Source organism: Cetorhinus maximus, unplaced genomic scaffold (genome assembly GCF_964194155.1).
Source record: "Cetorhinus maximus unplaced genomic scaffold, sCetMax3.hap1.1 HAP1_SCAFFOLD_353, whole genome shotgun sequence".
Classification (NCBI taxonomy): Eukaryota; Metazoa; Chordata; class Chondrichthyes; order Lamniformes; family Cetorhinidae; genus Cetorhinus; species Cetorhinus maximus.
In genome coordinates this window covers 287555-313460 of record NW_027596299.1, presented here as the reverse complement: position 1 = coordinate 313460, position 25906 = coordinate 287555, and the positions used below count along the sequence as shown (strand labels likewise).

At 44.4% G+C, this 25906-nt stretch overlaps 1 protein-coding gene and 1 non-coding gene across 2 annotated transcripts in view; both read right to left on the bottom strand.

Moving 5' to 3' along the window:
- The window catches only part of LOC144673364 (uncharacterized), an 87719-nt gene extending 63798 nt beyond the window's left edge, over nucleotides 1-23921 (bottom strand). Inside the window, 2 exon segments of the mRNA XM_078535249.1 lie at nucleotides 9015-9637; nucleotides 23204-23921. Of these exon segments, the coding sequence (XP_078391375.1) occupies nucleotides 9015-9637; nucleotides 23204-23893 (1313 nt within the window). The 5' untranslated portion in view covers nucleotides 23894-23921.
- Nucleotides 18590-18662, bottom strand: trnav-uac (transfer RNA valine (anticodon UAC)). Its single transcript has one exon. It is a non-coding gene; the product is annotated as a tRNA-Val (tRNA).
- Nucleotides 23922-25906: the final 1985 nt, after the last annotated feature.

Below are 25906 nucleotides of genomic sequence, written 5' to 3'. Positions count from 1 at the left end.
GTTTAACCAAGTAATTATCTCTGCCCTCATTTGTTCCTTATTTCTTTGAGTCCTAGTTTTCCTTTCTTATTTCTCCCATTTGCTTCAGGTACATTCAGACTGTTGTTATCGTGCCATTCACACCTAATCTAGAAACAGCTTTTGTGTTTTTAATTGTCCCATTACCACTCCCTTTGACCTTGCATTATGAAGCCTTTTGTCAGTTAATCTCTCTCGCCCTGCAGCCTTTCATAGACCTTCCCTTCTGTTCCTCTTCCACCTTTCAATGGCTCACAGACCTGAAACGTTAATCGTGTTTCTCTCTCTACAGATTCTTCCAGACCTGCTGAGTGTTTCCAGTTTTTAATCTTTTCATTTCGTATTTTAAGCATTGCAGTAATTTTCGTCTCTCCATTCCAAGCGCTCTACCCGACATTATTAATAATTCAATTCAGTTATTCATAAATTAATTTATCTGTACTTTATGTCTTGAAAACTGATTATTTCTTGAGCTATTTATCAGTTATTAGTGTCTTTAAATGTTACAATTTCACAACTTCTCACGATTTCCCCACACTTTCTGGCACTAATATTAAATCCTTAGTAATCTTAAATGGAAGGGTCAGCCCAGCATTGACAGACCAGTCAGTTTAACCTCTTGTGTGGGAAAGCATTTAGAAGCGGCAATTCAGGTCAAAATTAGGTCACTTGTACAATTTGTTCAGGACAATCATATTGAACTAAATTTCTTGAGTTTTTGATAAGGCAACAGAGAATGTTGATGAGGGTAACACGGTTGATGTGCACATGAACTGCTAAACGGCATTTGATACAGTGCCAAGTAACAGGCATGTCAGCCGAGTTAAAATCCATCGGGCAGAGGCAGCATTGGCTGTGTGACAGGCAACAACATGCATGGTGAACGGTTGCTTTTTGAAATTGAGGAAAAGTATACAGTGGGATCACAAGGGGTCGGTGGTCAGAACACTGATTTCTTGATATATATTATTGATTTAGACTTGTGTGTGCCGGGCTGCATTTCAAAATTTGCAAACAACACCAAATTTTCAAGTTGTGTTTGCAGTGGGGAGGATGGTGATTAACCTCAAGAGGACATAGACACGATGGTGGAATGGGCAGACAGGTGGCAGATAAAATTTCATTCAGAGAGGTGTGAAGTGATTCATTTCGGTAGGAAGGAAAGGCAATATAAGATAAAGGATACAACTGTAAAAAGGTGCAGCAGTTTAATCTGGGGCTTTATGTGCACAAATCATTGAAGATGGAGGGGCAGGCTGAGAAAGCAGTGAATAAAGCAAGTGGAATCCTGGGCTTTAAGAATACGGGAATAAAGTACAAAATCAACCATGTTAGAATAAACCTGAATAAAAAACACTGCTTTGGACCCAAGTAGTATTGTGTCCAATTCTGAGCTTTAGGAAGAATGTGAGAGTTTGGAGGAAAGATTCACGAGAGATCGGAACTTCAATTAGGCGAGGTGAAGTTGGTTTGTTACCCTTGGAAGGGGAACAGTTTTCTTGCATCTTTTCTGGACCCTCTGTCTTCACTTCCTTCCGAAATTGTAGCCATTCAGTGGCGGTGATGTTAAAAACTTTCTTTCATGGAATGTGGGCAGGGACAGCATTTGTTGCCCTTGAAGCAAGTGCTTGCCACACCATTTCAGAGGGTTATTAAGAGTAACCACATTTCAGTGTGGATCTGGAGTCACATGTAAGACCAGGTAAGGACGGCAGATTTCCTTCCCAAAAGGGCATTAGTGAACCTGGTGGGTTTTTATGACAATCGACAATGGCTGAATTGTCGCCCTTCTTGAGACTCGCTTTCAATTCCAGATTTAATAATTGATTTTAAATTCCACCAGCTGCTGTGGTGGGACTTGAACCCCTGTCCCCAGAGCATCAAGCTGGTTTTCTGGATTATTAGTCCAGTAACATTCCCACTGTGGCACTGTCTCCCCCAATATATATTTTTATTTATTTGTAGCCAACAGTTTAGTATTTGTCAGTATTTTGTTCCATGTGGTTTCTATTCTGCGTTTCAGACAGTTTCAAGTGCGGCCTTCTTGTGGATGTAACAGTGAGTGAGTCCATGGGCCATTTACATATTCAGGGTGAGAGGTGCTGATCCTCAACCTCTGGCGATACTTCAACCTCACAATCCTAATCTCTGGCTGCCCAGTGTAAAGTGGGGTGGGAGGGGGGATTGGGGGGGGTGCGGGGGGGGGGCGCGGCTGTGGATAAATCAGAGAATCTTCTCCTGTAACTGTTCATGGGCCTGTTTAACACAGGGATTTCTAGATCCAGGATGGGTCTGGTCACACTTGCTGCCGACCTCTCTTCCGTGGTCTTGTCCGTGTCCGGGTGTCCCTGGAGAGGGAACATGCGGTATCCACTGGTACGCTTGATACCTCCCACAACCGGTGGGCACCTCAGGGTACAGAGTGTCTCATAGACATTGGAAACAACATTCTGGCTTACTTAGGAAGGTTCCCTTTGCTTTTGTTGGGACTTTGTTGCTGATTTGAACTTCTTTCAGTTTGATTGGTCCACATGTTTGGGTGAAGAATGTACCAAAGAAACTCGAAATTTCTGTTTTGAATTTCTATCCTGTATTTACGATGAAGATTTTTGTAAACTCCTTTACAGGGTACAAGAGAGAGATGATTTGCAGATAGGAAACTCAAACCAAATATCACATCAAGATCTGACAGTGTCACTCGATTCAGCAGGAAACATAGAAAATAGGAGCAGGAGCAGGCCATTCGGCCCTTCGAGCCTGCTCCACCATTCATTATGATCATGACGGATCAACCAACTCAATAGCCTGCTCCCGCCTTCTCCCCATATCCTTTGATTCTTTTCGCTCCAAGAGCTATTTGTAACTCCTTCTTGAAAACATTCAAGGTTTTGGCCTCAACTATTTTCTGTGGTAGCGAATTCCACAGGCTCATCACTCTCTGGGTGAAGAAACTTCTCATCTCAGTCCTAAATGGTCTACCCCATATCCTCAGACTGTGCCCCCTGGTTCTGGAATCCCCCACCATCGGGAACATCCTTCTGTATATAGGTTTCTATGAGATCCCACCTTATTCTTCTGAACTCCAGTGAATATAATCCTAACCAACTCCAACTCTCCTCATGTGTCAGTCCTGCCAGCCCAGAAATCAGTCTGGTAAACCTTCGCTGCACTCTCTCTATAGCAAGAACATCCTACCTCAGATAAGGAGACTAAAACTGCACACAATATTGCAAGTGTGGTCTCACCAAGACCCCGTATAATTGCAGCAAGACATCCCTGCTCCTGTGCTTGAATGCTTTCGCTATGAAGGCCAACATACCATTTGCCTTCTTTACCACCTGCTGCACCTGCATGCTTACCTTCAGCAACTGGTGTACGAGGACACCCAGGTCTCGTTGCACATTTCCCTCTCTCAATTTATAGCCATTCAGATAATAATATTCCTTCCTGTTTTTGCTACCAAAGTGGATAACTCACATTTATCCACATTATACTGCATCTGCCATGCATTTACCTACTCACTCAGCTTGTCCAAATCACACTGAAGCATCTCTGCATCCTCCTCACAGCTTATGCTCCCACCCAGCTTTGTGTCATCTGCAAATCTGGAGATATTACATTTAATTCCCTCATCTAAATCATTGATATATATGGCGAATAACTGGGGTCCCAGTAACTATCCCTGCGCTACCCCACTAGTCACTGCCTGCCCGCCATTTGGAAAAAGACCCAGTTATTCCTATTCTTTGTTTCCTCTCTGCCAACCAGTTTTCTATACCTTTAAATACACTACCTCCAATCCTATGTGCTCTAATTTTACACGCTAATCTGTTATGTGGGACTTTGTTGAAAGCCTTCTGAAAGTCCAAATAAACCACATCCACTGGCTCCCCCTCATCAACTCTACTCGTTACATCCTCGAAAAATTCCAGTAGATTTGTCAAGCATGATTTCCCTTTCATAAATCCATGCTGACTCTGTCCAATTCTGCCACTTTATTTTTCCAAGTGCTCAGCTATTAAATCTTTTATAATGGACTCTAGAATTTTCCGCACAACTGACGTCAGGCTGACTGCTCTATAATTCCCGTCGTTGGACCTGAATATCATTGATCTTTGACTATGAAGGAGAAATATTTGTCTCTTCTGTCTGTGGGAAAAGATTTCAAACATCAGTGTGACTGGGAAAGCACCGAGACACAGACACGCCCGACTGAGAGTGCTCCAGTGAACTGACTGTGGAAAGAGCTTTAATCTGTTACACTATCTGAAAAAAACATCTCACCATTCACAGCGGGGAGAAACTGTGCAAGTGTTCTGTGTGTGGACAAGGATTCAACTGATCATCCAACATGGAGAGACATGGGGACACTGACACCATGGAGAAACCGTGGAAATGTGGAGACTTTGGGAAGGGATTCAGATCCCCATCTGAGCTGGAAACTCATCAGCGCACTCACACTGGGGAGAGGCCTTTCATCTGCTCCGAGTGTGGGAAGGGATTCAATCCCGTAAACCACCTCACTTCACCTCAACCTTTTCGCTCAGACATGAGACCTTTTAAATGTTGCGTCTATGAGAAGAGCTTTAAAAGCAAAAGGAATCTGCTGATACACCAGCGAGTTCACACTGGGGAGAGGCCATTCACCTGCACTGACTGTGGGAAGGGATTCACTCAGATAAGTACCCTCACTTCACATCAACTTGTTCACTCTGACAAGAAACCTTTTAAATGTTCTGACTGTGAAAAGTGCTTTAAAAGCAGAAGGATTCTGCTGACACACCAGCAAGTTCACACTGGGCAGAAACCATTCAACTGCTCCAAGTGTGGGAAGAGGTTCACTCAACTAACCCAGCTCACTTCACATCAACGTGTTCACTCTGAAAAGAGACCTTTTAAATGTGCCGACAGTGTGAAAAGCTATAAAAGCAAAATGGGTCTGCTGACACACCAGCGGGTTCACACTGGAGAGAGGCCTTTCACTTGCTCCATGTGTGGGAAGGGATTCATTCATCCATCTCTCCGGCTGACACACCAGCGAGTTCACACTGGAGAAAGGCCATTGACCTGGTCCGTGTGTGGGAAGGGATTCAGTCATTTATCCACCCTGCAGACACACCAGTGTATTCACAAGTGACTCCCGGGGTTGGATTCTGTTGTTATTGCTGCTGTTAATCACATTCAGGACTGAACCATGCCCTTTCCGACAGTTGGGGTTTGTTTCTGCTGATGTTAATAATCCCTGTCACTGGGCTGGAGTTTAATATCCTGGATAAAGGTTAAATCAATCAGCTTTGTGTCAAACATTGTCGACATATTAGTCGAGGCATTGAATGCAAGAGCAGGGAGGTTATGATGGAGCAGTATAAAGCATTAGTTAGGCCACATTTGATGTACTCTGTGCAGTTCTGTTTGCCGCACTATAGGAAGGATGTGATTGCAATGGAGAGGGTGCAGAGGAGATTCACTCAGGATGTTGCCTGGGCTGGAGAGTTTCAGCTATGAAGAGAGACTAGATAGGCTGGGGTTGTTTTCCTTGGAGCAGAGAAGGCTGAGGGGGGACCTGATAGAGGTCTACAAAATTATGAGGGGCATAGATAGGGCGGATAGGAAGACATTTTTCTCTTTAGTGGAGGGGTCAACACTCAGGGGGGCATAGATTTAAGTTAAGGGGCAGAAGGTTTAGAGGGGATTTGAGGATTTTCTTTTCACCCAGAGGGTGGGGTCTACCTGGAACCTGCCGGTGAAGCCTACATCCCATGAATGAATTTTAAAAGAAAGACAACGCTTTCATCCCAGAAATCAACTGAGTGAACCTTCCCTGAAATGCTTCTAATACAACTCTATCCATCCTCAAGATTACCCATAACTATGTTATCATAAGGTGTGAATGGTACGAGCTGGAACTTGGTCTTTTTTATTTTTCAATCCATTTGCTAACAGAATCTGCCCCTCCCATCCCCAGATTCAGACAATGATTAACTGAGACTCAGTCTCTAATGGCGGCCTTAAAAGTGGATAAATCCCCAGGCCCAGGTGAAATGTGGGACTCAGTGCCTGAGGGAGTGGTAGAGGCAGGAACCCTCACAACAGTTAAGAAGTATTTAGATGAACACTTGAAACACCACAGCTTACAGGAATACGGGCCAAGTGGTGGAAAATGGATGAGAGTAGATGGGCTTTGATGATGACCACTGCAGGAATTCACCAAGGCTCCTTCAACAGCACCATCCAAACCCATGACCACTACCATATAGAAGGATAAGGGCAGCAGATAGATGGGAACACAACCACCTGGAAATTCCCCTCCAAGTCACTCATCATCCTGAAATGGAAATATATTGCCATTCCTTCACTGTCGTTGGTTCAAAATCCTAGAAGTCCCTTCCTAACAGCATTGTGGGTGTAGCTACACCACATGGACTGCAGTGGTTCAAGAAGGCAGCTCATCACCACCTTCTCAAGCGGAACTAGCGGTGGGCAATAAATGCTGGCCCAGCCAGCAAAGCCCATATCCCATGAATGAAGAAAAAACAGGGCATGAGTGATTATTGTGGCCAGTAGAATGAAACAATGTTTTAAATGATCAATACAGTAAGACCTATTCCAGATAAAAATTGTCTCTCAAACATTCAGGAAAGAATTAAACACCTTGAACATATCAAAGTGAGTCAAATTAATTTGAAGAAGGAAATAGAATCTGGATTTAGAAAATATCCACGAAGAGGATGTAGGTTAACAGAGAGCTGAAGAATCTTTAAAGTCTGTGCATAAACTTTTGTTTGAACCAGATGTAATTACAACATGTCAATAATTTAGAATTGTGTGGGATGATCAGCAGATGGGGAGGATGAATCTAAGTCGATAGTTATCACATTTTAGTGGAAAAGATTTGACATTTATTCTTGGTGGCAGCTCAAGTGTTTGTGTTGCTGATTCTGATCATTCTAGTAGCTTTAGTATGTTATCTACAGTTTGTCATCAAGAAATTAGGAAAACAAGCTAGTAGCTTAGAAATAGTGAGGTTAGTCAGAAATCAGTTGTGAGAAGTCAGAAAGGATATTCCCTTCTCAAGGTGGGGGGATCTGTGAGAAATAACTGTCTAATTAACCTTATAAAATCTTCAGAAATTTAATGAACATTACAGAAATAGTTCTCTCTCTCTCTCTCTCTTCCTTGTATAGGAAGAAAGATTCCTGGGTTGATAAACATAGGACAACGTACCCTTATGATAACTCATCAGGATGGTCGCAGTAGTTATGGGATGGAATTTGTAGTAGTGATTGAAGACAATGGCTTTTGTCTTCAATGTTTAATTGGAGGAAATTTCTGCTCATCCAGTACTGGATGTGGGATAAGCAGTTTGATCATTGAGGGACAGTGGAGGAATGGAGAGGGATGGTGGTGAGGCAGAGCTGGGCGTTGTCAGTGTACATGTATAAAGTAACACGGTGCTTTTGGATGACGTCACCTAGTGGTAGCATGGAGATGAGAAATAGGAGGGGGCAAAGATAGATCCTGTTTTGAGGATGGGTCAGGACGGTGGATTAAAAGGTGAGAGGGACAGTACCAGAAGAGAGAGAGAAAACTGTGAATAATATCAGCTAACATGGAGAAGTTGGGTGATCAGTAGATCAGTGAGAGTGGGGTCAGTACAGCAGAAAGTGAGTCTCGTGGACAAGATGAGCACTGAGAGGGCATGAGGGGAGATGGGAGAGAAACTGGAGAAAATGTGGGTTCAGGGTTCAGACAGTTTGTCCCGGTGGGCTAGTGGAAGGGAGGGAAGCATCAGAGGCAGCTGATTGGATTTTCTCAATCTTAGTGACAAAGAAGCTCCATGGGCAGAATTTTGCCCTTGGCGTGCAGGCTTGGTGGGGGCGAGTGGGGCAGTCGGGAAGCTGACCGCTGCCTGCAATCAGGCCCGGAAGGCAATTTCATGCTGGGGGCCAATTAAGGCCTGCGCTGCGTGAAACGTGAGCAGCAGTGCTCAGCGCTGCCTGTGCGGGCGGGGGGAGGAGTGCAAGGTGGGCGAGTGTGACCTTTGTACATGCACGCGAGAGCGAGCTACATAATCTCCCTGAGGCAGAGAGCTGTCTCAGGGAGATGGAATGATTTGAAAAAATATATATTAAAGATTTTATACATGTTATGAAACATGTCCCCTCATGTCACTCTGTCACATGAGCAGGGACAAGTTGTTAATTAATAAGGTAAAAGCAAAATACTGCAGGGCCGTACTTCTTCAAGGTCGGCATTCCTGGAAGAGAAGTGGCAGTGAATTAAATGCGATAAAAGCAAAATACTGCAAAATACTTTTGCAAAGAAGCAAAACTCTGTTTGTCTCTCCAGAGACGCTGTCAGACCTGCTAAGTTTTTCCAGCATTTTCTGTTTTTGTTTCATGCTTTTAACTCAAGTGTAAAATTTGATTTGCTTCAGGTGACCTCGTCCCGCCCGTGGATGAGGTTTCCTGATAAAGTTAAAGGCTGCTTGGCCTTTTCGCCCGCCCGCCAACCATTAGGTTCGATGGGCAGTGTAAATTTGAATTTAATTAACTTCTTCGTGGCCTTACAGGCTTCTTACTTGTTGGTGAAATATTGCGGGACTGCGTGATGACGTCGGAACGTTCGCCCACCGAGCATAATTTTCTGCCCCATGAGCTCCTCACACTTGTTGTTGGAGGTGAGGATGGAGGAGACGGGGGTGAGGAAGAGCCCTTCAAAAGGAACTAACTTGTGTCTGAGAGATTAAAAACACTTGACACACGGTGAGTTTAACACAAAGCTGATTTATTTGACTTTTATCCAGGATATTAATCCCTATAACTAACCTGGAGTTTATTAACATCAGCAGAAAGAGACCCCAATGAACATGGTTCAGTCCTGGATGTGATTTCACAACTACATCTGATCAGTGTAGTTACTTGTGAACTCGCTGGTATCTCTGTAAACGGTATAAGCGAGTGAATCCCTTCCAACACCCGGAACAGGTGAATGGCCTCTCCCCAGTGTGAACTCGCTGGTGTCTCAGCAGATGGGATAAGCAAGTGAATCCCTTCCCACACCCGGAACAGTTGAACGGCCTCTCCCCAGTGTGAACTCGCTGGTGTGTCAGCAGGCTGGATGACTTAGTGAATCCCTTCCCACACTTGGAGCAGATGAACGGCCTCTCCCCAGTGTGAACCCGCTGGCGTGTCAGCAGGCTGGATGACTTAGTGAATCCCTTCCCACACTCGGAGCAGATGAACAGCCTCTCCCCAGTGTGAACCCGCTGGTGTGTCAGCAGGTAGGATGACTGAGTGAATCCCTTCCCACACTCAGAGCAGGTGAACGGCCTCTCCCCTGAGTGAGTTCGCTGGTGTCCTGTGAGATGAGATGAACATCTGAATCCAGTCCCACAGTGAGAGCACCTGAACAGGCTCTCGTCAGTGTGAACACGCTGATGACGCATCAGTTCCTCAGACCCTTTCCAGCACTTCCCACAGTCTGAACATTTAAAAGGCCTCTTATCAGTGTAAACTCACTGGTGGGTCTTAAGGCTGGATGACTGACTGAATCCCTTCCCACACTGGGAGCAGATGAATGGCCTCTCCCCAGTGTGAGTGCGGCGATCAGTTTCCAGCTTAGACGGGTATCTGAATCCCTTCCCACAATCCCCACATGTCCACGGGTTCTCCCCATCTGAGTGGTGCCTTTTCCTTCCATGTTCAAAATCCGATGATATTTAGGTTTTGATAGATCCTGATGTGATGTTTGGTTTCAGTTTCCTGACTGCAAATCCTCCCCTTCTAATACCCTGTGAAATTGATTTAAAACAGAAAAAAGGGAGTGAGAGAGAACCCACAAAAACACAAAGGCAGGTTGTGAAATTGAGCTGAATGAATCTGGGAATTTGTGGGGCCGGCACGAGGAAAAAGTGCCCTTGAAAACTGCTGGATTGTCATAAAAACTCAACTGGTTCACTAATGTCCTTCAGGGAAGGGAACCTGCCACCCAGTCTGGGCCTACACAAGACTCTGGCCTGCAAGGGAGGAGAGGGAGACAGAAGTGGGAGAGGCAGGGTGTCAAAGGATACCTACAACACAACAAGAACTTTGACAAAGTCTCCAGAAACCTCAACCTCCACCACCTAAAGGAACAGGGTCGCAGGTGTATGTGAACACCATCATCTCCAAGATCCCCTCCTAGTCACACATCATCCTGACTTGTCTGGATCAACAGAAATTTCCTCCATTTCAATATTGGGAAGACTGAAGCCATTGTCTTCAGTCCCCGCTACAAACTCCACTCCCTGACCACCGGCTCCATCCCTCTCCCTGACAACTGTGTGAGGCTGAACCAGACATTAATAGGGACATAGGAGCAGGAGTAGGCCCTTCAGCCCGTTGAGCCTGCTCTGCCATTCAATCCAATCAAAGTCTTTTTCCCACACTATCCGCATAGCCCTGTATGTAATTGCTCAATCTGTCATCCATTCCTTTGTTCCCTCTAGACATAACTATCCTAAGAGACTCCTGGCCGGCCTCCCACATTCAACCTCCCTGTAATACAAAACTCTGCTTACTCGCACCAAGTCTTGATCACCCATCACCCCTGTATCCACCAACTTACAAAGCCTCTGGGTTAAGGAGAACCTCAATTTTAAATTTCTCATCCTCGTTTTCAAATCCCTCCATGGTCTCTCCCTCCCTATCTCTGTAATCTCCTCCAGCCTCACAACCCTCCGAGATATCTACAATTTTCTAATTCCGACCTGCTCAGCATTCCTGATTTTAACTGCTCCACTTTTCGTGTCTCTCCCAACAGCTGCCAAGGCCACAACCTCTGGGACTTCCTCCCTAAACCTCTCCACCTCACTTTCCTCCTTTAAGATAATCCATAAAACCTTCCTCTTTCAGTAAACTTTTATCCATCTGCCCTGATATCTCTTCATGTGGCTCAGTGTCAAATGTTGCTTTCTAACACTCCTGTGAAACACCTTGGTACGTTCCATTACACAATAGAATTAATGATTTACCAGTTCAGGGCGGGCAGAATCTGATGGTCAACACAGGCGCTAAAGTGGAAGTGAAATGGACTGTAGCGCAGGAAAAACAATTCCTGAAAGATACTGTGGGAAGATAAAGCTGGTAAGCCAGCAGCACCTGGTCAGGGCACGCAGCAGTGGAAACCTCATTTAGACACAGTTGGCAGAAGGAACAGTAAAATCCTAAACATAGTTAATGTACACTCGTAATTAGTGACAGAGAAAGTTAGAAAATGGCAGAGAGGTGATCAGGGAGGGCAGAGGATGAAAAAAAGCAATAGATGGACATGGATTCAGATCCACAGTAAAGGAACCACACCAGCCCCAGAGCCATGAAGCCATGAAACAGATAACAGAGCACAGCACTAAAAGCTCTCAACTGCAGATGAATAGTCAAAAATACTCAACTCTGAAACAATACAGTTTTTAAATTTAAAATTTCCTGCTGGATCCTGCAGCTGGAAAGATATCAGAAGCACTGGAATCAGAGAAAAATCTTCCAGCTGAGGAAATACCCAGGGAGCGGGGTGATGTCACAGTGTAATTGTCAATGTGTGATGATGTCGCCGTGTAATTGTCAATGTGTGATGATGTCACAGTGTAATTGTTGATGTGTGATGGTGTCACACACACGGGCACAGAACATCTGGGTCTGTGCAAACCATTGATCACCTCACTTTATGAAGGATGTGAGGGTCCTTGAGAGGGGGCAGAGGAGATTTACCAGAATGGGTCGAGGGATGAGGGATTTTAGTTGTAAGGTTAGTTTGGAGAAACTGGTGTTGTTCTCCTTGGTGCAAAGTAGGTTGAGGGGAGATTTTATGGAGGTGTATAAGTTTATGATAGGTTGAGATAAGGTAGATAATGATGTTCACATTAGTTGATCATAAAAGGATTACAGACACAGATTTAAGATTTGAGGCAAGATCTGCAGGTGGGGGGTGTGAGGAAAAAAAATTTACACAGTGAGTGATTGAGTGAGCTGGAACTCAATGCTCACAGTCAGAGGCCGATAATATTCAGATCCTGATGAATGGAGTGACTGTTAGATCTTGATGTGATGTTTGGTTTGAGTTTGCGATCTGTAAATCCTTCCCATTTTACATCCTGTAAAAAGGAGATTATAAAAAAAATCCATCGCTGTCAGTGCAGGATAGAAATTGCAAGAGACAAAAATTCCTCTTGGTTTGAGTTTGCTGTGTGTAAATTCTCCCCTTCTAACCCCCTGTAAAAGGAGTTTCCAAAATCCATCCCTGAGTGTTCAGGATAGAAATTCACAACATTAGCTCCTCCTGCTACGTAGACCAGGATGACCGCGCATGCGCCCTGCTGCACAGCCGCTCCCCCGGGCCGAGCAGAGGGAGAGACCCAGCCATTTCCGGTCTGTTCACTGCAAACATGGGGCCGGTAGTTTCTGATTAAGGCTCTGCGGCCTGCACCAAGTGTTTATGAAACCTCCCTGCCCACTCTGCTGGCTCCATTCCTCCCGTCCACCCACTAACTCTGTTGCTCTGCTGCCGTCGCCATTTACTTACCCGCTCTCTGCTGCTCTGGTCAAAAGACAGAATCACGCATGCGCAGGTAGGAGACAGCAATGCGCATGTGACAAACACACTCCAGAATGCGCATGCGCCGAACGCCGAACTCTCTATCAGGCATATTCTTTCCCGCTGTGAATGCTGGGTGACATGTCCGCCATTAGAAGCCGATGCTGTTGCATGTAAAATTATTTTTCATGATCCGATGATGACTGGAGATTTAGGGTCAAAATATAAAATTATTATATCAATTGAGGTAACAAAGTGCACATGCCTCTACCACGCTTCTGTCCTGGGTGTAATTAACAACAGAACAAACCCTTACAGCTAGATGTCAATTCACTGGATTCTTAGCAGGTGAGGTGAAGAAGTTATTTTTCTTTCCACATACTGAACATTTAAACTCCTTCTTGCCAGTAAGAATGTGCCTATTGCGGCTTCAATCTTTTGAACTTTTAAAGCCTCTGGTGACTGGTGACCAAACTTTGCACACATGAACTACCAGAATTTTCTCCATCAGATGTGACTGCTGCTGTGTCAACTCATCAGATGATTAAGTGAATCATTTCCACATTCAGCTGGTGAATCATGTTTTCAACGTTTGACTTTACCCAGGAGTGTGCAGCTCAGACTTGGATCTCAAATCCTTCTGGAAATGTGTTCTACATTCTCATCCAAGGAAAAGAGAAAAGCGATGCTGTCAATCTGAAATAAAAAAGGGACATTTTGGAATTCGAAACAGGAGTGGTAACGACAGTGGAGAGAGACATATTTTTCCTCTCAGGTGTGTGACTTTTCAGCAGGGTTGTACTGAGTCAGTGCACATACCTGAAAACATAACTCTGACTCTCAATCCACAGAAATTCCCAGATATTCCGAGTATTTCTATCATTTTCAGCCTTTATCTCTGGTCAAAGACTTTGCTTCTGAAATGGACGTTGGATTTATTGGTGTCTAAGTTATATTGATTCTTGTCTATCCGCAAGCGGAAACATCTTCCAAACACTTTTCGAATATTAACAGCTTCGATCAAGTCATCACTCACCCTGCTTTCCAGAGAAAACCTGTTTAACCTGTTCAATCGTTCTTGAATGTTATAACTTTTCAGTTCTGGCATCACTCCAGTAAATCTTTCTTGCACCTTTTACAGGGCTTCTGGATAAACATAATGATATGGAGATGGAGCATCCCTTTCAAAATAGGCACTTTTATCATGAGCCTGTTGTGTACCTTCTTGCAATACATCGACTGAACAACATAAACTCATCCCAGCTCCGCTTTCTTCACATTGAAATCCAGTGTGAAAATATTAACAGTTTCAAAGCTTAACAAGGTGCACAAGATTGGAAGGAGAGTCTGGCTATGGATAATTGACACTGTGCACATTCCTGTAATCAGTATCTCGGACAATCAGGAAAATGAGCTCCTGTCAACCCATCCCGACTCAAAGCCTCGTGTCTTACATTCCCTGTCCCTGCTTTCCAGGGAAAAATTGGGTTCGTGAACTGACTTTGCCTGCATCAAGCAGCTAATTGACCTGGGAGCTTGACGGCAGAGGGAGCTGGAGGCGAGGCAGGGACAGAAGCAGAAACAGCTGCAGTATGGAAGCGTTTAGAATTTGACGTGTGTCAGTTACTTTCAGTGATGAATGTCAGCCGTGTGTTCCGTTGTCAGTTTCACAGGAGCCGCAGTGTTGGTGGATTTTGGAAATTGAAAGTTGTACATGAGCAGTTTGAACAGCAGGTCGAACACGTGCCAGCTCAAATTTTATTTAGGGGTATGTATGCGGTGTTTCATTTTAACAGGGAGGAGGAGGAGGGACAGGATCGATATAAATTGCTGTGGGAAAAAGGTGGGATTATGAAATTAGTTAAATTGCTCTTCCAGAGAGCCGACACGGATACGATGGGCCGAATTTACTCCTTTTCTGCTGTGGGCATTTATGATTTTATCCCAACGACATTAAACTTTGCAGAGGACCAGTTGTCGTGGCCGAGTGGTTAAGGCGTTGGAGTCCAAATCCATTGGGGTTTTCCACTTCCCATTTTCCCTGGTTTTAACTCTCTGTCTACAGAGTTAATTATCAGTTAAATTGAATCTAATCCAACCAAACATTCGAGAGTTTTCATATTTCCGTTCATTCATGAAAACAGTCATGAAACTTGCACTTGGAAATAGAACAAAAACAGAACCAGGCTGGTGTCATTCTTGCTTCCCTGAAGGACATTAGTGAACCAGATGGGTTCTTATGACAATCGTTCAATGGTCACCATTAGATTTTCAATTCCAGGTGGGATTCCAACCCTGACCCCCAAAGAATTACCCTGTGTCTCTGGATTACTAGCCCAACGACAATACCACTAAGCCACCACCTCCCTGAGTCTTCACTATTTATCAAAATTAAATTCAGCAAAATAATAACAGTTCTTAAAAAAATGTTTCTTCTGGCAACGGCTGATTGGAGAGTGTTGGGCTGGATAATTGCTGCATTTCCCTGTCTCACTCACTGTGGAGCTGAGGAAGTGAGAAAAACTGATGCGTTCGTTTGATCCAATAACTTCATAGATTTCTATTGGGCTAGCTGGAGGTACATGATCGTTTATTTTCTTTAAAATGAATATTCAGAATATTCTTTGAAATGAAAGTTCAGAAATGAAGATTGTTGTGGGAACTCAGAGGGTAAAAGTCGAGCTTGCAATGTTGGGCGATATTTTCCTGTGGTTTCAGAGCCACAGAGCCAGCCAGAAATGTGTGGTAATGAATGTTGATGGGGAGAAAACGACGACGGATTCACCCCTGGGTGGCCTCAAACCACCGATTTTTTTTCAGTTCTCAGCTGAATGCACTGATCAATTGTGCAACAGAGACTGATGAAAGTTGACTCTTCGAGATACCCTAAAGCAGGGGGTCAGTGAGTTAAAGCTTCAGATTGCTGCTACCAGAATGACAATTGTTCTCTATCAGTTTCATTCTCCAAAAATTAAATTTGGGACATTCATCGTGGATACATGGAAACTGCCTGATCCCACCCACTGCAGACACATCCATCTCACCGGGAACCAGCTCTCCTACAACTGTTGCCGTCTCCCTTTGAAACTTTCAGCGTTTTGTCTGTTACCAAATATTCTGATTGTCCCGAAGCCAATAATTCTACAGGGGTTTCTCTGTTACACAGCGAGTGGTTAGGATCTGGAATGCACTACCTGAGAGTGTGGGGGAGGCAGGTTCAATCGTGGATTTCAAAAGAGGATTGGACAGAACATCCAGGTCTCCGGGGAAAAGGCAAGGAAGTGGGAGCAGGCGAGTTAGTTTCCAGAAGAGTAAGAGGTCTCCCTTTTCAGACGGAGATAAGAAGTTTTTTTTCTCTCTCGGGGGGCTGTTAGTCTGTGGAATTATTTTTCCCAGAAAGCAGTGGAGGCTGAGTCATTGAATTTATTCAAGGCAGACTTAGACAGATTTTTGATAGACAAGGGTGTCAAGGGTTATGGTGGGCTGACAGGAAATTGGAGTTGAACCCACAACCAGATCAGTCATGACCTTATTGAACAGCAGAACCGACTCAAAGGGCTGAATGGCCTATTCCTGCTCCTGTTCCTGAGCCCTATGTTGCTATGACACGGGCTGAATGGCCTCTATCTGTGGGGTAACTTTTGACCTGATACTATGATACTATGAGGGGCTCGGGAGGTAAAATGGACTATCTTGGTTATGTTGGTTATGTTGTAATTCAGTGCAAACACCACTCAAGGCAATGGTTAGTGTGCATTGAGTGGAGATAGCATGGCCGAGCGGTCTCAGGGCGTTGGGTTTAGACTCCAGTCTCCTGTGTGTGTTGCCCTTTCAGTCACATCATCTCAGAATCGGCTCGAAGTCGGTGTCCTTTTAAGATCTTCATTTTGGTGGGAAGAACAAGGAGAGTCAGTGTAAATTGCAGGGTGACCGGGAAGATGTGGAGCCGAATGCTCTCTATCGCTGCTAGAACCGTTCGGGGATGTTATATGAACAACATTAAAATCACCATAAGGCCTGTAGTCGGGGCCAAGTGTTTAAAGTGATGGGCTTGAAATCCATTGGGGTCTCCCGAAGCAGGTTTGAGTCTGGCTGACTGCACATCTTCCTTTAGATGCCTCCAGGGTTAGTTATTCGTTAAATTGAATAAAAACCTTCCAAACACTCCCGTGTGCTTTACCTGCTTCCCTTTTGCGCTTCTTCATTTCCATTCATCTGCAAACATTCACTCAATTTGGAGTCTGGAAAGGAACAATAATTGACCAAGTTGGTGTCGCCCTTGCTTTCTTGGTGTTTGCCTCTCCTTCGGCCTCTGTCACTCTCGGTGTAAATGTCTATCTGTGATCCTCTGTTTGTGTCAATGTGCTTCAGTTCCCCAAGGGGATGAACACATTTTTATCATCACAAGCTTTATTCACATGAGTTAAACTCAGAACAAGCTGAGACACCAACTGGAAATCAGGATTTCTAATGATGTATTTTGGAATATGAACGGCTTTAAATGCTGGTCCGGTTAGCTCAATCGATAGAGCATGCAACTCTAAACTCCGGGGCCATCTATTTGAGCCCCACGCTAGGCGCCATTATTCCTGAAAACTTTGCAGCTTCCATGGGTGATCCCCAGCTCTCCATTTCTCCAGCAGTATCACCGCTCAAACTGAGTCCTTCTCCTTCCAACTTTGTGAAAAATCGATTTGGTTGTTTCTGCGTTAAAATTGCCCTCTAATTCACTGGAAGTTGTGACTGTTCAGTGCTGAGGATATGGTGCTTTCACTGGCAATTCCCGGTCAAGGAAAACCTTTTCCTTACCACTGTGTGAACTGTCACAATGAACAGAAATTCCTGATTAAATGAAACCAGGTTTGGCAGCGTCTGTGGAGTGAGAAAGAGAGTTAATCTTCCAGCTGGATGATCTTTCATCAGAGTTGGAAAAGTCACAGATGCGAAGGGGAGTGAAAGGACAAAACGGAAGGACTGTGATAGGTTACAAGGCATGAGACAGAAACTGACGAAAGGGATGATGGTGCAAAATGTGGGTGGGAATGGGACAGATTTATCTTCCTGCTGTTCAAACTGGCAAAGATATCACTCTTGATCAACCAATCACAACTACCCTTTCAAAGTAACTTTCTATAATTGTTTCATTTCCATCCCCACTGCTGCTGCCTTCACAGTCATTCTATCATCTTCAACCCATTCCAGCAAAATCCACCTTCTTCCCTTGTGTTCAGCTCTTCTGACGTCATGGAACTGAGTAAATTCAGTGAGAATTTTTTTGTCATTTAGCACAAGATTCGGAACCAGACCTGGGAGAGGTTTGTGTCAGTGTAAACAGTGAAATCTCCCCTATTACCGCTATATTTTGCCGTGAACCACCGTCACTATAGTCAGTGATTTGCAGCCTGCCATGCCCTTCTCTCATTCCCTATCTTCACCTCTGTGTTTGCTCGCGGCCTGTTGCACGGGTGACATTTCCGGCTCTGATGCAAAACTCCAGCTCTCACTCCACTGATTCAGGCGGAGCTGATATGCGTTTTCAGTTTTCAATCAAGAAGTAATGCATATTTATATTAATCATTCTCATGACATTTATAAGCGCCAAACCTTAACCACTAGACCCCCAGGTTTGCAGCTTTACAGCCCGGCTTATCCATGCTTTCTGTGCCTTTTATTTTCATTTCAAACCTCTTTCAACAGAGACACTTTTCTCCGACAAAATGACACGTTTCTCTAGAACACAACCGACTTCTTCAGCCAATGACAACAGCGATTGCTGTTAGCTGGAGCAGCATTCATTGTCTCACAGTCCCGGGTTGTCATTGGGTCCTTAAGCGACAAAAAAAGACAGAAATCGCCAACTTTCCTGTTACCCGGCGATTTCCAACAGATAAGTGGAAGAGCAAGTGCAATTCGGCTGTGAGATACTGCATTAAGCTAACATTCAACAACAAGAAGGAGTAACGCAGCTTTTCCTGTTACTTAAATGTGTAAGTTGCGGTAATGTTTCTGCCCGGTTTTGAACCGGGGACCTTTCGCGTGTAAGGCGAACGTGATAACCACTACACTACAGAAACTCCATTGGGAAGGAGCCCAGTCCATCTGACTCCAATGCAGTTCCGCAACAGCATTTTTGGGTCTTTGTTTTGAAGAAATGGAATTCGGTTGTTCTCATTAAGAATGCTGGAGACAGACTGATCAACAATGTCATCATCAAATGGTACAGCAGGTTGGATGGTCATTAGATCATCTCTACTGTGCCAGCTTCTTTTTTAAAGAGGAACCAATTCGTCTCAATATATTTCTCTCTCTCCATAAGTCTAATTTTTCTCTATTTCAAGTAACTGTCTAATTCAAATTTGAAGAAGGAGTTTCTGCAGAATCCATGCAGAGTTTCCCTTAATTAACAAAGTTTCCCCGACTCAGTAACATGAAGATTTGGACTTGGGTTCCTTCCAGTCCCTCGAGGGGTGGATCCGAATCCCAGCGCTGCCACAGTTTAAGTCATATTCCCATTTTGGGGAACTTTAGGAATTCCCTTTCGGAGAACAAGAGGAGATTCTAGTTTAATATAGGGCGGGTTGTGAATGTTATTTTGTTTGGAAAAATGCGGAGAGGCCATACAAATATAAATTGTTGTGGGAGAAAGGCGGGTGTGTGGAATTGGTTGAGTTGTTCTTCCAGAGAGCCAGCACAGACACGATGGGCCGAGTGACTTATTTTGTAGCCATTTCTGATTTGACAAGAACACATTTGAGCTTGGAAGCTGCTGTTAGTCGCGGCTGAATGTTTAAGGTGATGGATTTCAAATCCATTGGTCTCTCCCCCTGTAGGTTTGAATCCCGCTGACTACAGTTCTCATTATTCCTCATTTTAACCAGGTGCCGCCAACCTCATCCCTGCGGCTCCTGTGAAACTGACAAGGGAACACACGGCAGAAATTCATCACTGAAAGTAACTGACACACATCAAATTCTGCCGCTTTCATGTCGCATCTTTTAACTCCCTGTTCTTCCTCTTAGACATTTCCAGGTCTATCAAATGTCATCCAGCTGGAACTTCAGCCTCCACCTCGTTTTACTGAATATGGTCGATTTTCCGTATGCTTAAGTTAATAGGTGGCTCCATAGCTCAGTGGTTACATCACTTGTCTTGTAAGTCAGGGGGCGCGAGTTCAATCCTTTCTGGAACCTATGGATAACCTTCAGCTGAGATGGTGGTATTATGTGGAAAGCTGCGAGACTGCAGAACAATATAGAAGAAGCAAATTAATAAGTTAAAACATTGTGGATGTTGGTAATCTGTATTAAAAACAGAAAATGCTGGGAAAAACTCACCATCTGACAGCATCTGTGGAGAGAGAAACATAGTCAATGTCTCGAGTCTTTGTGACTCTTCGGAGCAAAAGAGAGACAGAAATGTGATGGAGTTTATACTGTTATATGAGGGGTTGGGTGGAGCAGGTGGGAAGGTCAGTGAGAGGTGGGGGCTCAGGAAGGGTTGACAAAGGAGTCAGGGACACAAGACAAAGGGAGTGTTAATGACAGCGGTAAGGGCGAAAAAAGATACTGATTGTGGCATAAAGGCAAGAAAGCAGAATGTGTGAATAGCAGAACAAGGATCAGCACTTTGTGAAAGAACAACTGACAGTTGGCCCTTTAGGGGCCTCCCTCCTCACTTTCCAAGGGCCAAAACACTCCTTTCAGGTGAAGCAGCACTTCACTTGCACCCCCTTCAATTTGCTCCACTGCATTTGCTGTTCCCAATGCGGTCTCCTCTACATTGGAGAGACCAAATGCAGACTGGGTGACCACTTTGTGGAACACCTTCGGTCTGTGCGCAAGTATGACCCAGACCTTCCTGTCGTTTACCATTTCAACACCCCACCCTGCTCTCATGCCCACATGTCCGTCCTTGGCCTGCTGCAATGTTCCAGTGAAGCTCAACGCAAACTGGAGGAACAACACCACATCTTCCGATTAGGCACTTTACAGCCTTCCAGACTGAATATTGAGTTGAACAACTTCAGACCGTGAACTCTCTCCTCTAATTTCACCCTTTTTAAAATCTCGCTATAAAAATATATTTTTATTTTTATTTACTTATTTTTATTAATTTATTCATTATTTTATCCCCCCTTTTATCCCCTTTTCTATCCTTTTTCCCCAACCACCGCACTTCCCCCCACCCCAGCCCAAAATAGAGCCATCTGTTCCTTGTTCCATGTTGCTCTTTCACAAAGTGCTGACCCTTATTCTTCTATTCACACATTCTGCTTCCTTACTTTTATGCCACTATCCGCACCTTCTTCAGCCCTGACCACTGCCATTAACACTCCCTTTGTCTTGTGTCCATGACACATTTGTCAATCTCTCCTCCACCCCCACCTATCACTGACCTTCTATCCAATCTCGCCTGCTCTACCCGCCCCACACCGCCCCCCTCCCCGCCCCCTCCCCTCCCCGCTTGAATAGCATATATTCTATCACTTTCTATTTCTTTTCAGGTCTGAAGGAGAGTCATACGGACTCGAAACGTTAACTCGGTTTCCCTCTCCACAGATTATGTCAGACCTGCTGAGTTTTGCCAGCATTTTCTGTTTTTATAATATATAAGAGGTGATTGGCTAACAAGATGACAGACGGAGAAAAATGTAGCAAAGTCTGAAGTTACTCACTTGGTCGTAAAAATAGTTTGAAAAAACAACAAAGCAGAGCATGTTTGAAGAGGTGAGAAACTTGTGCTGATGTTCAAAGAGACTTGGCTGTACCTGTACAAAGAACACAGAAAGTTGCATCAGTCTCTGCAGAACAATTGGTCAGCGCGTTCGGCAGTTAACTGTAAAGTTTGGTGGTTCAGAGGCGAAGCCGTGAATATTTTTCCCCCATCAACATTCAGTGTCACTCAGATCCGGGTTGTCAATGGCGGTAAGAACATTTTCCACAAATGTTGCCAGTTCCACTGTTCTTCAATGAGTTTCGATTCAGGAAACTTTCGGCGTGTAAAGCAAATTTGATAACTACTAGACGACAAAAACAACACGCAGCTCCTTGCAGAACGACGTAGAATGTCAAACTGTGCTGTCTTATTGCAATTCAGAACCTTGGTTTCAAACTGAGTTTCAAACAATCTAGACAGAATTAAACACACTGGTACCTATGAGAGGGAGTAAAATTAATGTGAAGAGAGAAATAGAAGCTGTATTTAGAAAATATCCACAAGGAGAATGCAGGTGAACAGAGAGCTGGAGAATCTTTAAAGTCCGTGCATGAAATTTTGTTTGAACCAGGTGTATTTATAACATGCCAATAACATAGATTGTGTGAGATGATCGGCAAGTGGGGAGGATGAATCTAAGATGATAGTTATCATATTTTAGTGGAAAAGTTTTGACATTTACTCTAGGTGGCAGCTCAAGGGTTTGAGTTGCTGATTCTGATCATTCTAGTTGCTTTCGTATGTTATGAACAGTTTGTCATTAAGAAACTAGGAAAACAAGCTCGGAGCTTAGAAATAGTGAGGTTAGTCAGAAATCAGTTGTGAGAAGTCAATAAGGATATTCCCTTCTCAAGGTGGGGAGATCTGTGAGAAAACACTGTCTAATAACCTCATAAAAACTTCGGAAATGCATTGAATATTATAGGAATATCTTTCTCCCTCTCGCTTAGGTACAAAGCTTCCTGGCTTGACAAACATAGGACAATACATCCCAATGTTACCTCATAGGAATGGACTCAGTAGTTACAGAACAGAATTTGTAGTGGTGACTGAAGACAAGGGCTTTGATCCTCCAATTTTTAATGGGAGGAAATTTGTGCTCATCCAGTACTGGATGTGGGATAAGCAGTTTGATAATTTAGCAACAGTGGGGAGGAATGGGGAGGAATGGTGGTGAGGTAGGGCTGGGTGTTGTCAGTGTACATGTGAAAACGAACGCGGTGCATTTGGATGATGTCACCTAGTGGCAGAATGAGGATGAGAAAGAGGAGGGGCCAAGGAAAGATCCTTTCTTTTAGGATGGGTCAGGATGGTGGATTTAAAGGTGAGAGGGACAGTACCAGAAGGGAGAGAGAACCATTAACCATCTCAACTAACATGGAGAAGTTGGATGGTCAGAAATTTAGTGAGAATAGGGTCAAGGGGGCAGGAGGTGGGTCTCATGGACAAGATGAGCACTGAGAGGGCATGAGGGGAGATTGCGGAGAAACTGGAGAAAGATGTGGGTTCAGGGCTCAGACAAGGGGGAACCTTAGAGACAGTTTGTCCCGGTCGGCTAGTTGAAAGGAGGGAAGCAGCAGAGGCAGCTGATCGGATTGTCTCAATCTTAGTGACAAAAAAGCTCCATGACCTCCTCACACTTGTTGTTGGAGGTGATGATGGAGGAAACAGGGAGAGGGAGAGCCCTTCAAAAGGAACTAGCTTGTATTAGAGAGATTAAAGGGTCTTGACACATGGTGAGTTTAACACAAAGCTGATTTATTTGACTTTTATCCAGATTATCAACCTATATAACTGACCTGGAGTTTATTAACATCAGCAGAAAGAGACCTCAATGAACATGGTTCAGTCCTGGATGTGATTTCACAACAACATCCAATCACTGTAGTTACTTGTGAACTCGCTGGTGTCTCAGCAGGTTGGATGACTGAGTGAATCCCTTCCCACACTCGGAGCAGGTGTACGGCCTCTCACCACTGTGAACCCGCTGGTGTCTCAGCAGGTTGGATGACTGAGTGAATCCCTTCCCACACTCGGAGCAGGTGAACGGCCTCTCACCACTGTGAACCACCTGGTGTGTCAGCAGGTGGGATGCCTGAGTGAATCCCTTCCCACACCTGGAACAGGTGAATGGCCTCTCACCAGTGTGAAGTCGCTGGTGTGACAGCAGGTGGGATGCCTGAGTGAATCCCTTCCCACAGTTGGAGCAGGTGAATGGTCTCTCCCCAGTGTGGATCCGCTGGTGTTCAATGAAGTGAGATGACCACCTGAACCCAGTCCCACAGTGAGAGCAGCTGAACGGTCTCTCATCAGTGTGAACACGTTGATGGCACATCAGTTCACCAGAACTTTTAAAACACCTCCCACAGTCTGGGCATTTAAAAGGTCTCTTATCAGTGTGGACTCGCTGGTGTGTCTGCAGGTTGGATGACTGACGGAATCTCTTCCCACACTCAGAGCAGGTGAATGGCCTCTCCCCAGTGTGACTGCGTTGATGAGTTTCCAGCTGAGATGGGTATCTGAATCCCTTCCCACAATCTCCACATTTCCACCGTGTCTCCCCACTGTGAATGGTGCTTTTTCCTTCCATGTTCAAAATCCGATGATATTCAGGTCACAATAAATTAGGCGACTCGGTCAGATCCTGATGTGATGTTTGGTTTCAGTTTCCTGAATGAAAATATTCCCCTTCTAATGCCCTGTGAAATTGATTTAAAACAGAAAAAAGGGAGTGAGAGAGAACCCACAAAAACACAAAGACAGGTTGTGAAATTGAGCTGGATGCATCTGGGAATTTGTGGGGCCGGCACTAGCTAAAAGTGACCATAAAAGCTGCCAGATTGTCATAAAAATACAACTGCTTCACTTATGTCCTTCAGGGAAGGGGACCTGCCAACTGGTCTCAGCCTACACAATCTCTGGCCTACAAGGGTGGAGATGGAGGGAAAGGTGGGAGAGGCAGGGGGTGAGGGGATATCTAAACACAAGAACTTTGACAAAATCTCTAGATACTTCAACCTCCACCACCTAGAAGGACCAGGGTGGCAGGTGTATGTGAACACCATCACCTCCAATTTCCCCTCCAAGTCACACACCATCTTGACTTGTCTGGATGAACAGAAATTTCCTCAATTTCAATATCGGGAAGACTGAAGTCATTGTCTTTAATCTCCTCTATAAACGCCACTCCCTGACCATCAGCTCTATCTCTCTCCCTACCAACTATCTGAGGCTGAACCAGACTGTTCATAGGAACAGGAACAGGCCATACAGCCCATCGAGCCTCCTCTGCGATCAAAGTATTTTTCCCACATTATCCACATATATCCTTATGTAATTGCTCAACCTGTCATCCATTTCTTTGTTCCCTCTAGGCTTAACTATCCTAACACCTTCACATTCAGCTTCCCTGTAATCCAAAACTCTGCTTACTCGCATCAAGTCTTGTTCACCCATTACCCCTGTACTCACTGAATACAAAGGCTCTGGGTTAAGGAGAACCTCAAATTTAAATTGCTCATAATTGTTTTCAAATCCCTCCATGGTCTCTCCCTGCCTACCTCTGTAATCTCCTCCAGCCTAACAACCTTCCGAGATATCTACACTTCTCTAATTCCGACCTGCTCAGCATTCCTGATTTTAACTGCTCCACATTTGGTGTCTCCCCTTCAGTTTCCAAGGCCACAAGCTCTGGAATTTCCTCCCTAAACTTCTCCACCTCACTTTCCTCCTTTAAGATAATTCTTAAAACCTACCTCGTTTAGTAAACCTTTGTTCATCTGCCCTGATATCTCCCCATGTGGCTCGGTGTCAAATGTTGCTTTCTAACTTTCCTGTGAAACACCTTGGTATGTTCCATTACATAATAGAATTAATTAATTACCATTTCAGGGTGGGCAGAATCTGATGGTCAATATAGGTGCCAAAGTGGAACAGAAATGGACTATAGCTCAGGAAAAACAATTCCTGAAAGATACTGTGGGAAGATAAAGCTGGTGAGCCAGCAGCACATGGTCAGGGGATGGGCAGCAGTGGAAACCTCATTTAGACACAGTTGGCAGAAGGAACCATTAAAATCCTAAACATAGTTAAAATACACTCGTAATTAGTGACAGAGAAAGTTAGACAATGGCAGAGAGGTGATCAGGGAGGGTAGAGGTGAAACAGAGCAATAGATGGACATGGATTCAGATCCACTGTAAAGGAATCACACCAGCCCCAGAGTCGTGAAATCTCTCCCAGATAACAGAGCGTAGAACTAAAAGCTTTAAATTGTAAATGAATAATCAAAAATACTCAACCTGAAACAATTTCAGTTTTTAAATTTAAAATCTCCTGCTGGATCCTGCAACTGGAAAGATATCAGAAGTACTGGAGTCAGAGAAAAATCTCCCAGTTGAGGAAATACCCGGGGAGCAGGGTGATGTCACCATGTAATTGTCGATGTGCGATGATGTCACAGTGTAATTGTTGATGTGTGATGATGTCACACACACGGACACAGAACATCTGGGTCTGTGCAAACCAGTGATCACCACACATTATGAAGGATGTGAGGGTCCTTGAGAGGGTGCGGAGGAAGATTTACCAGAATGGGTCGAGG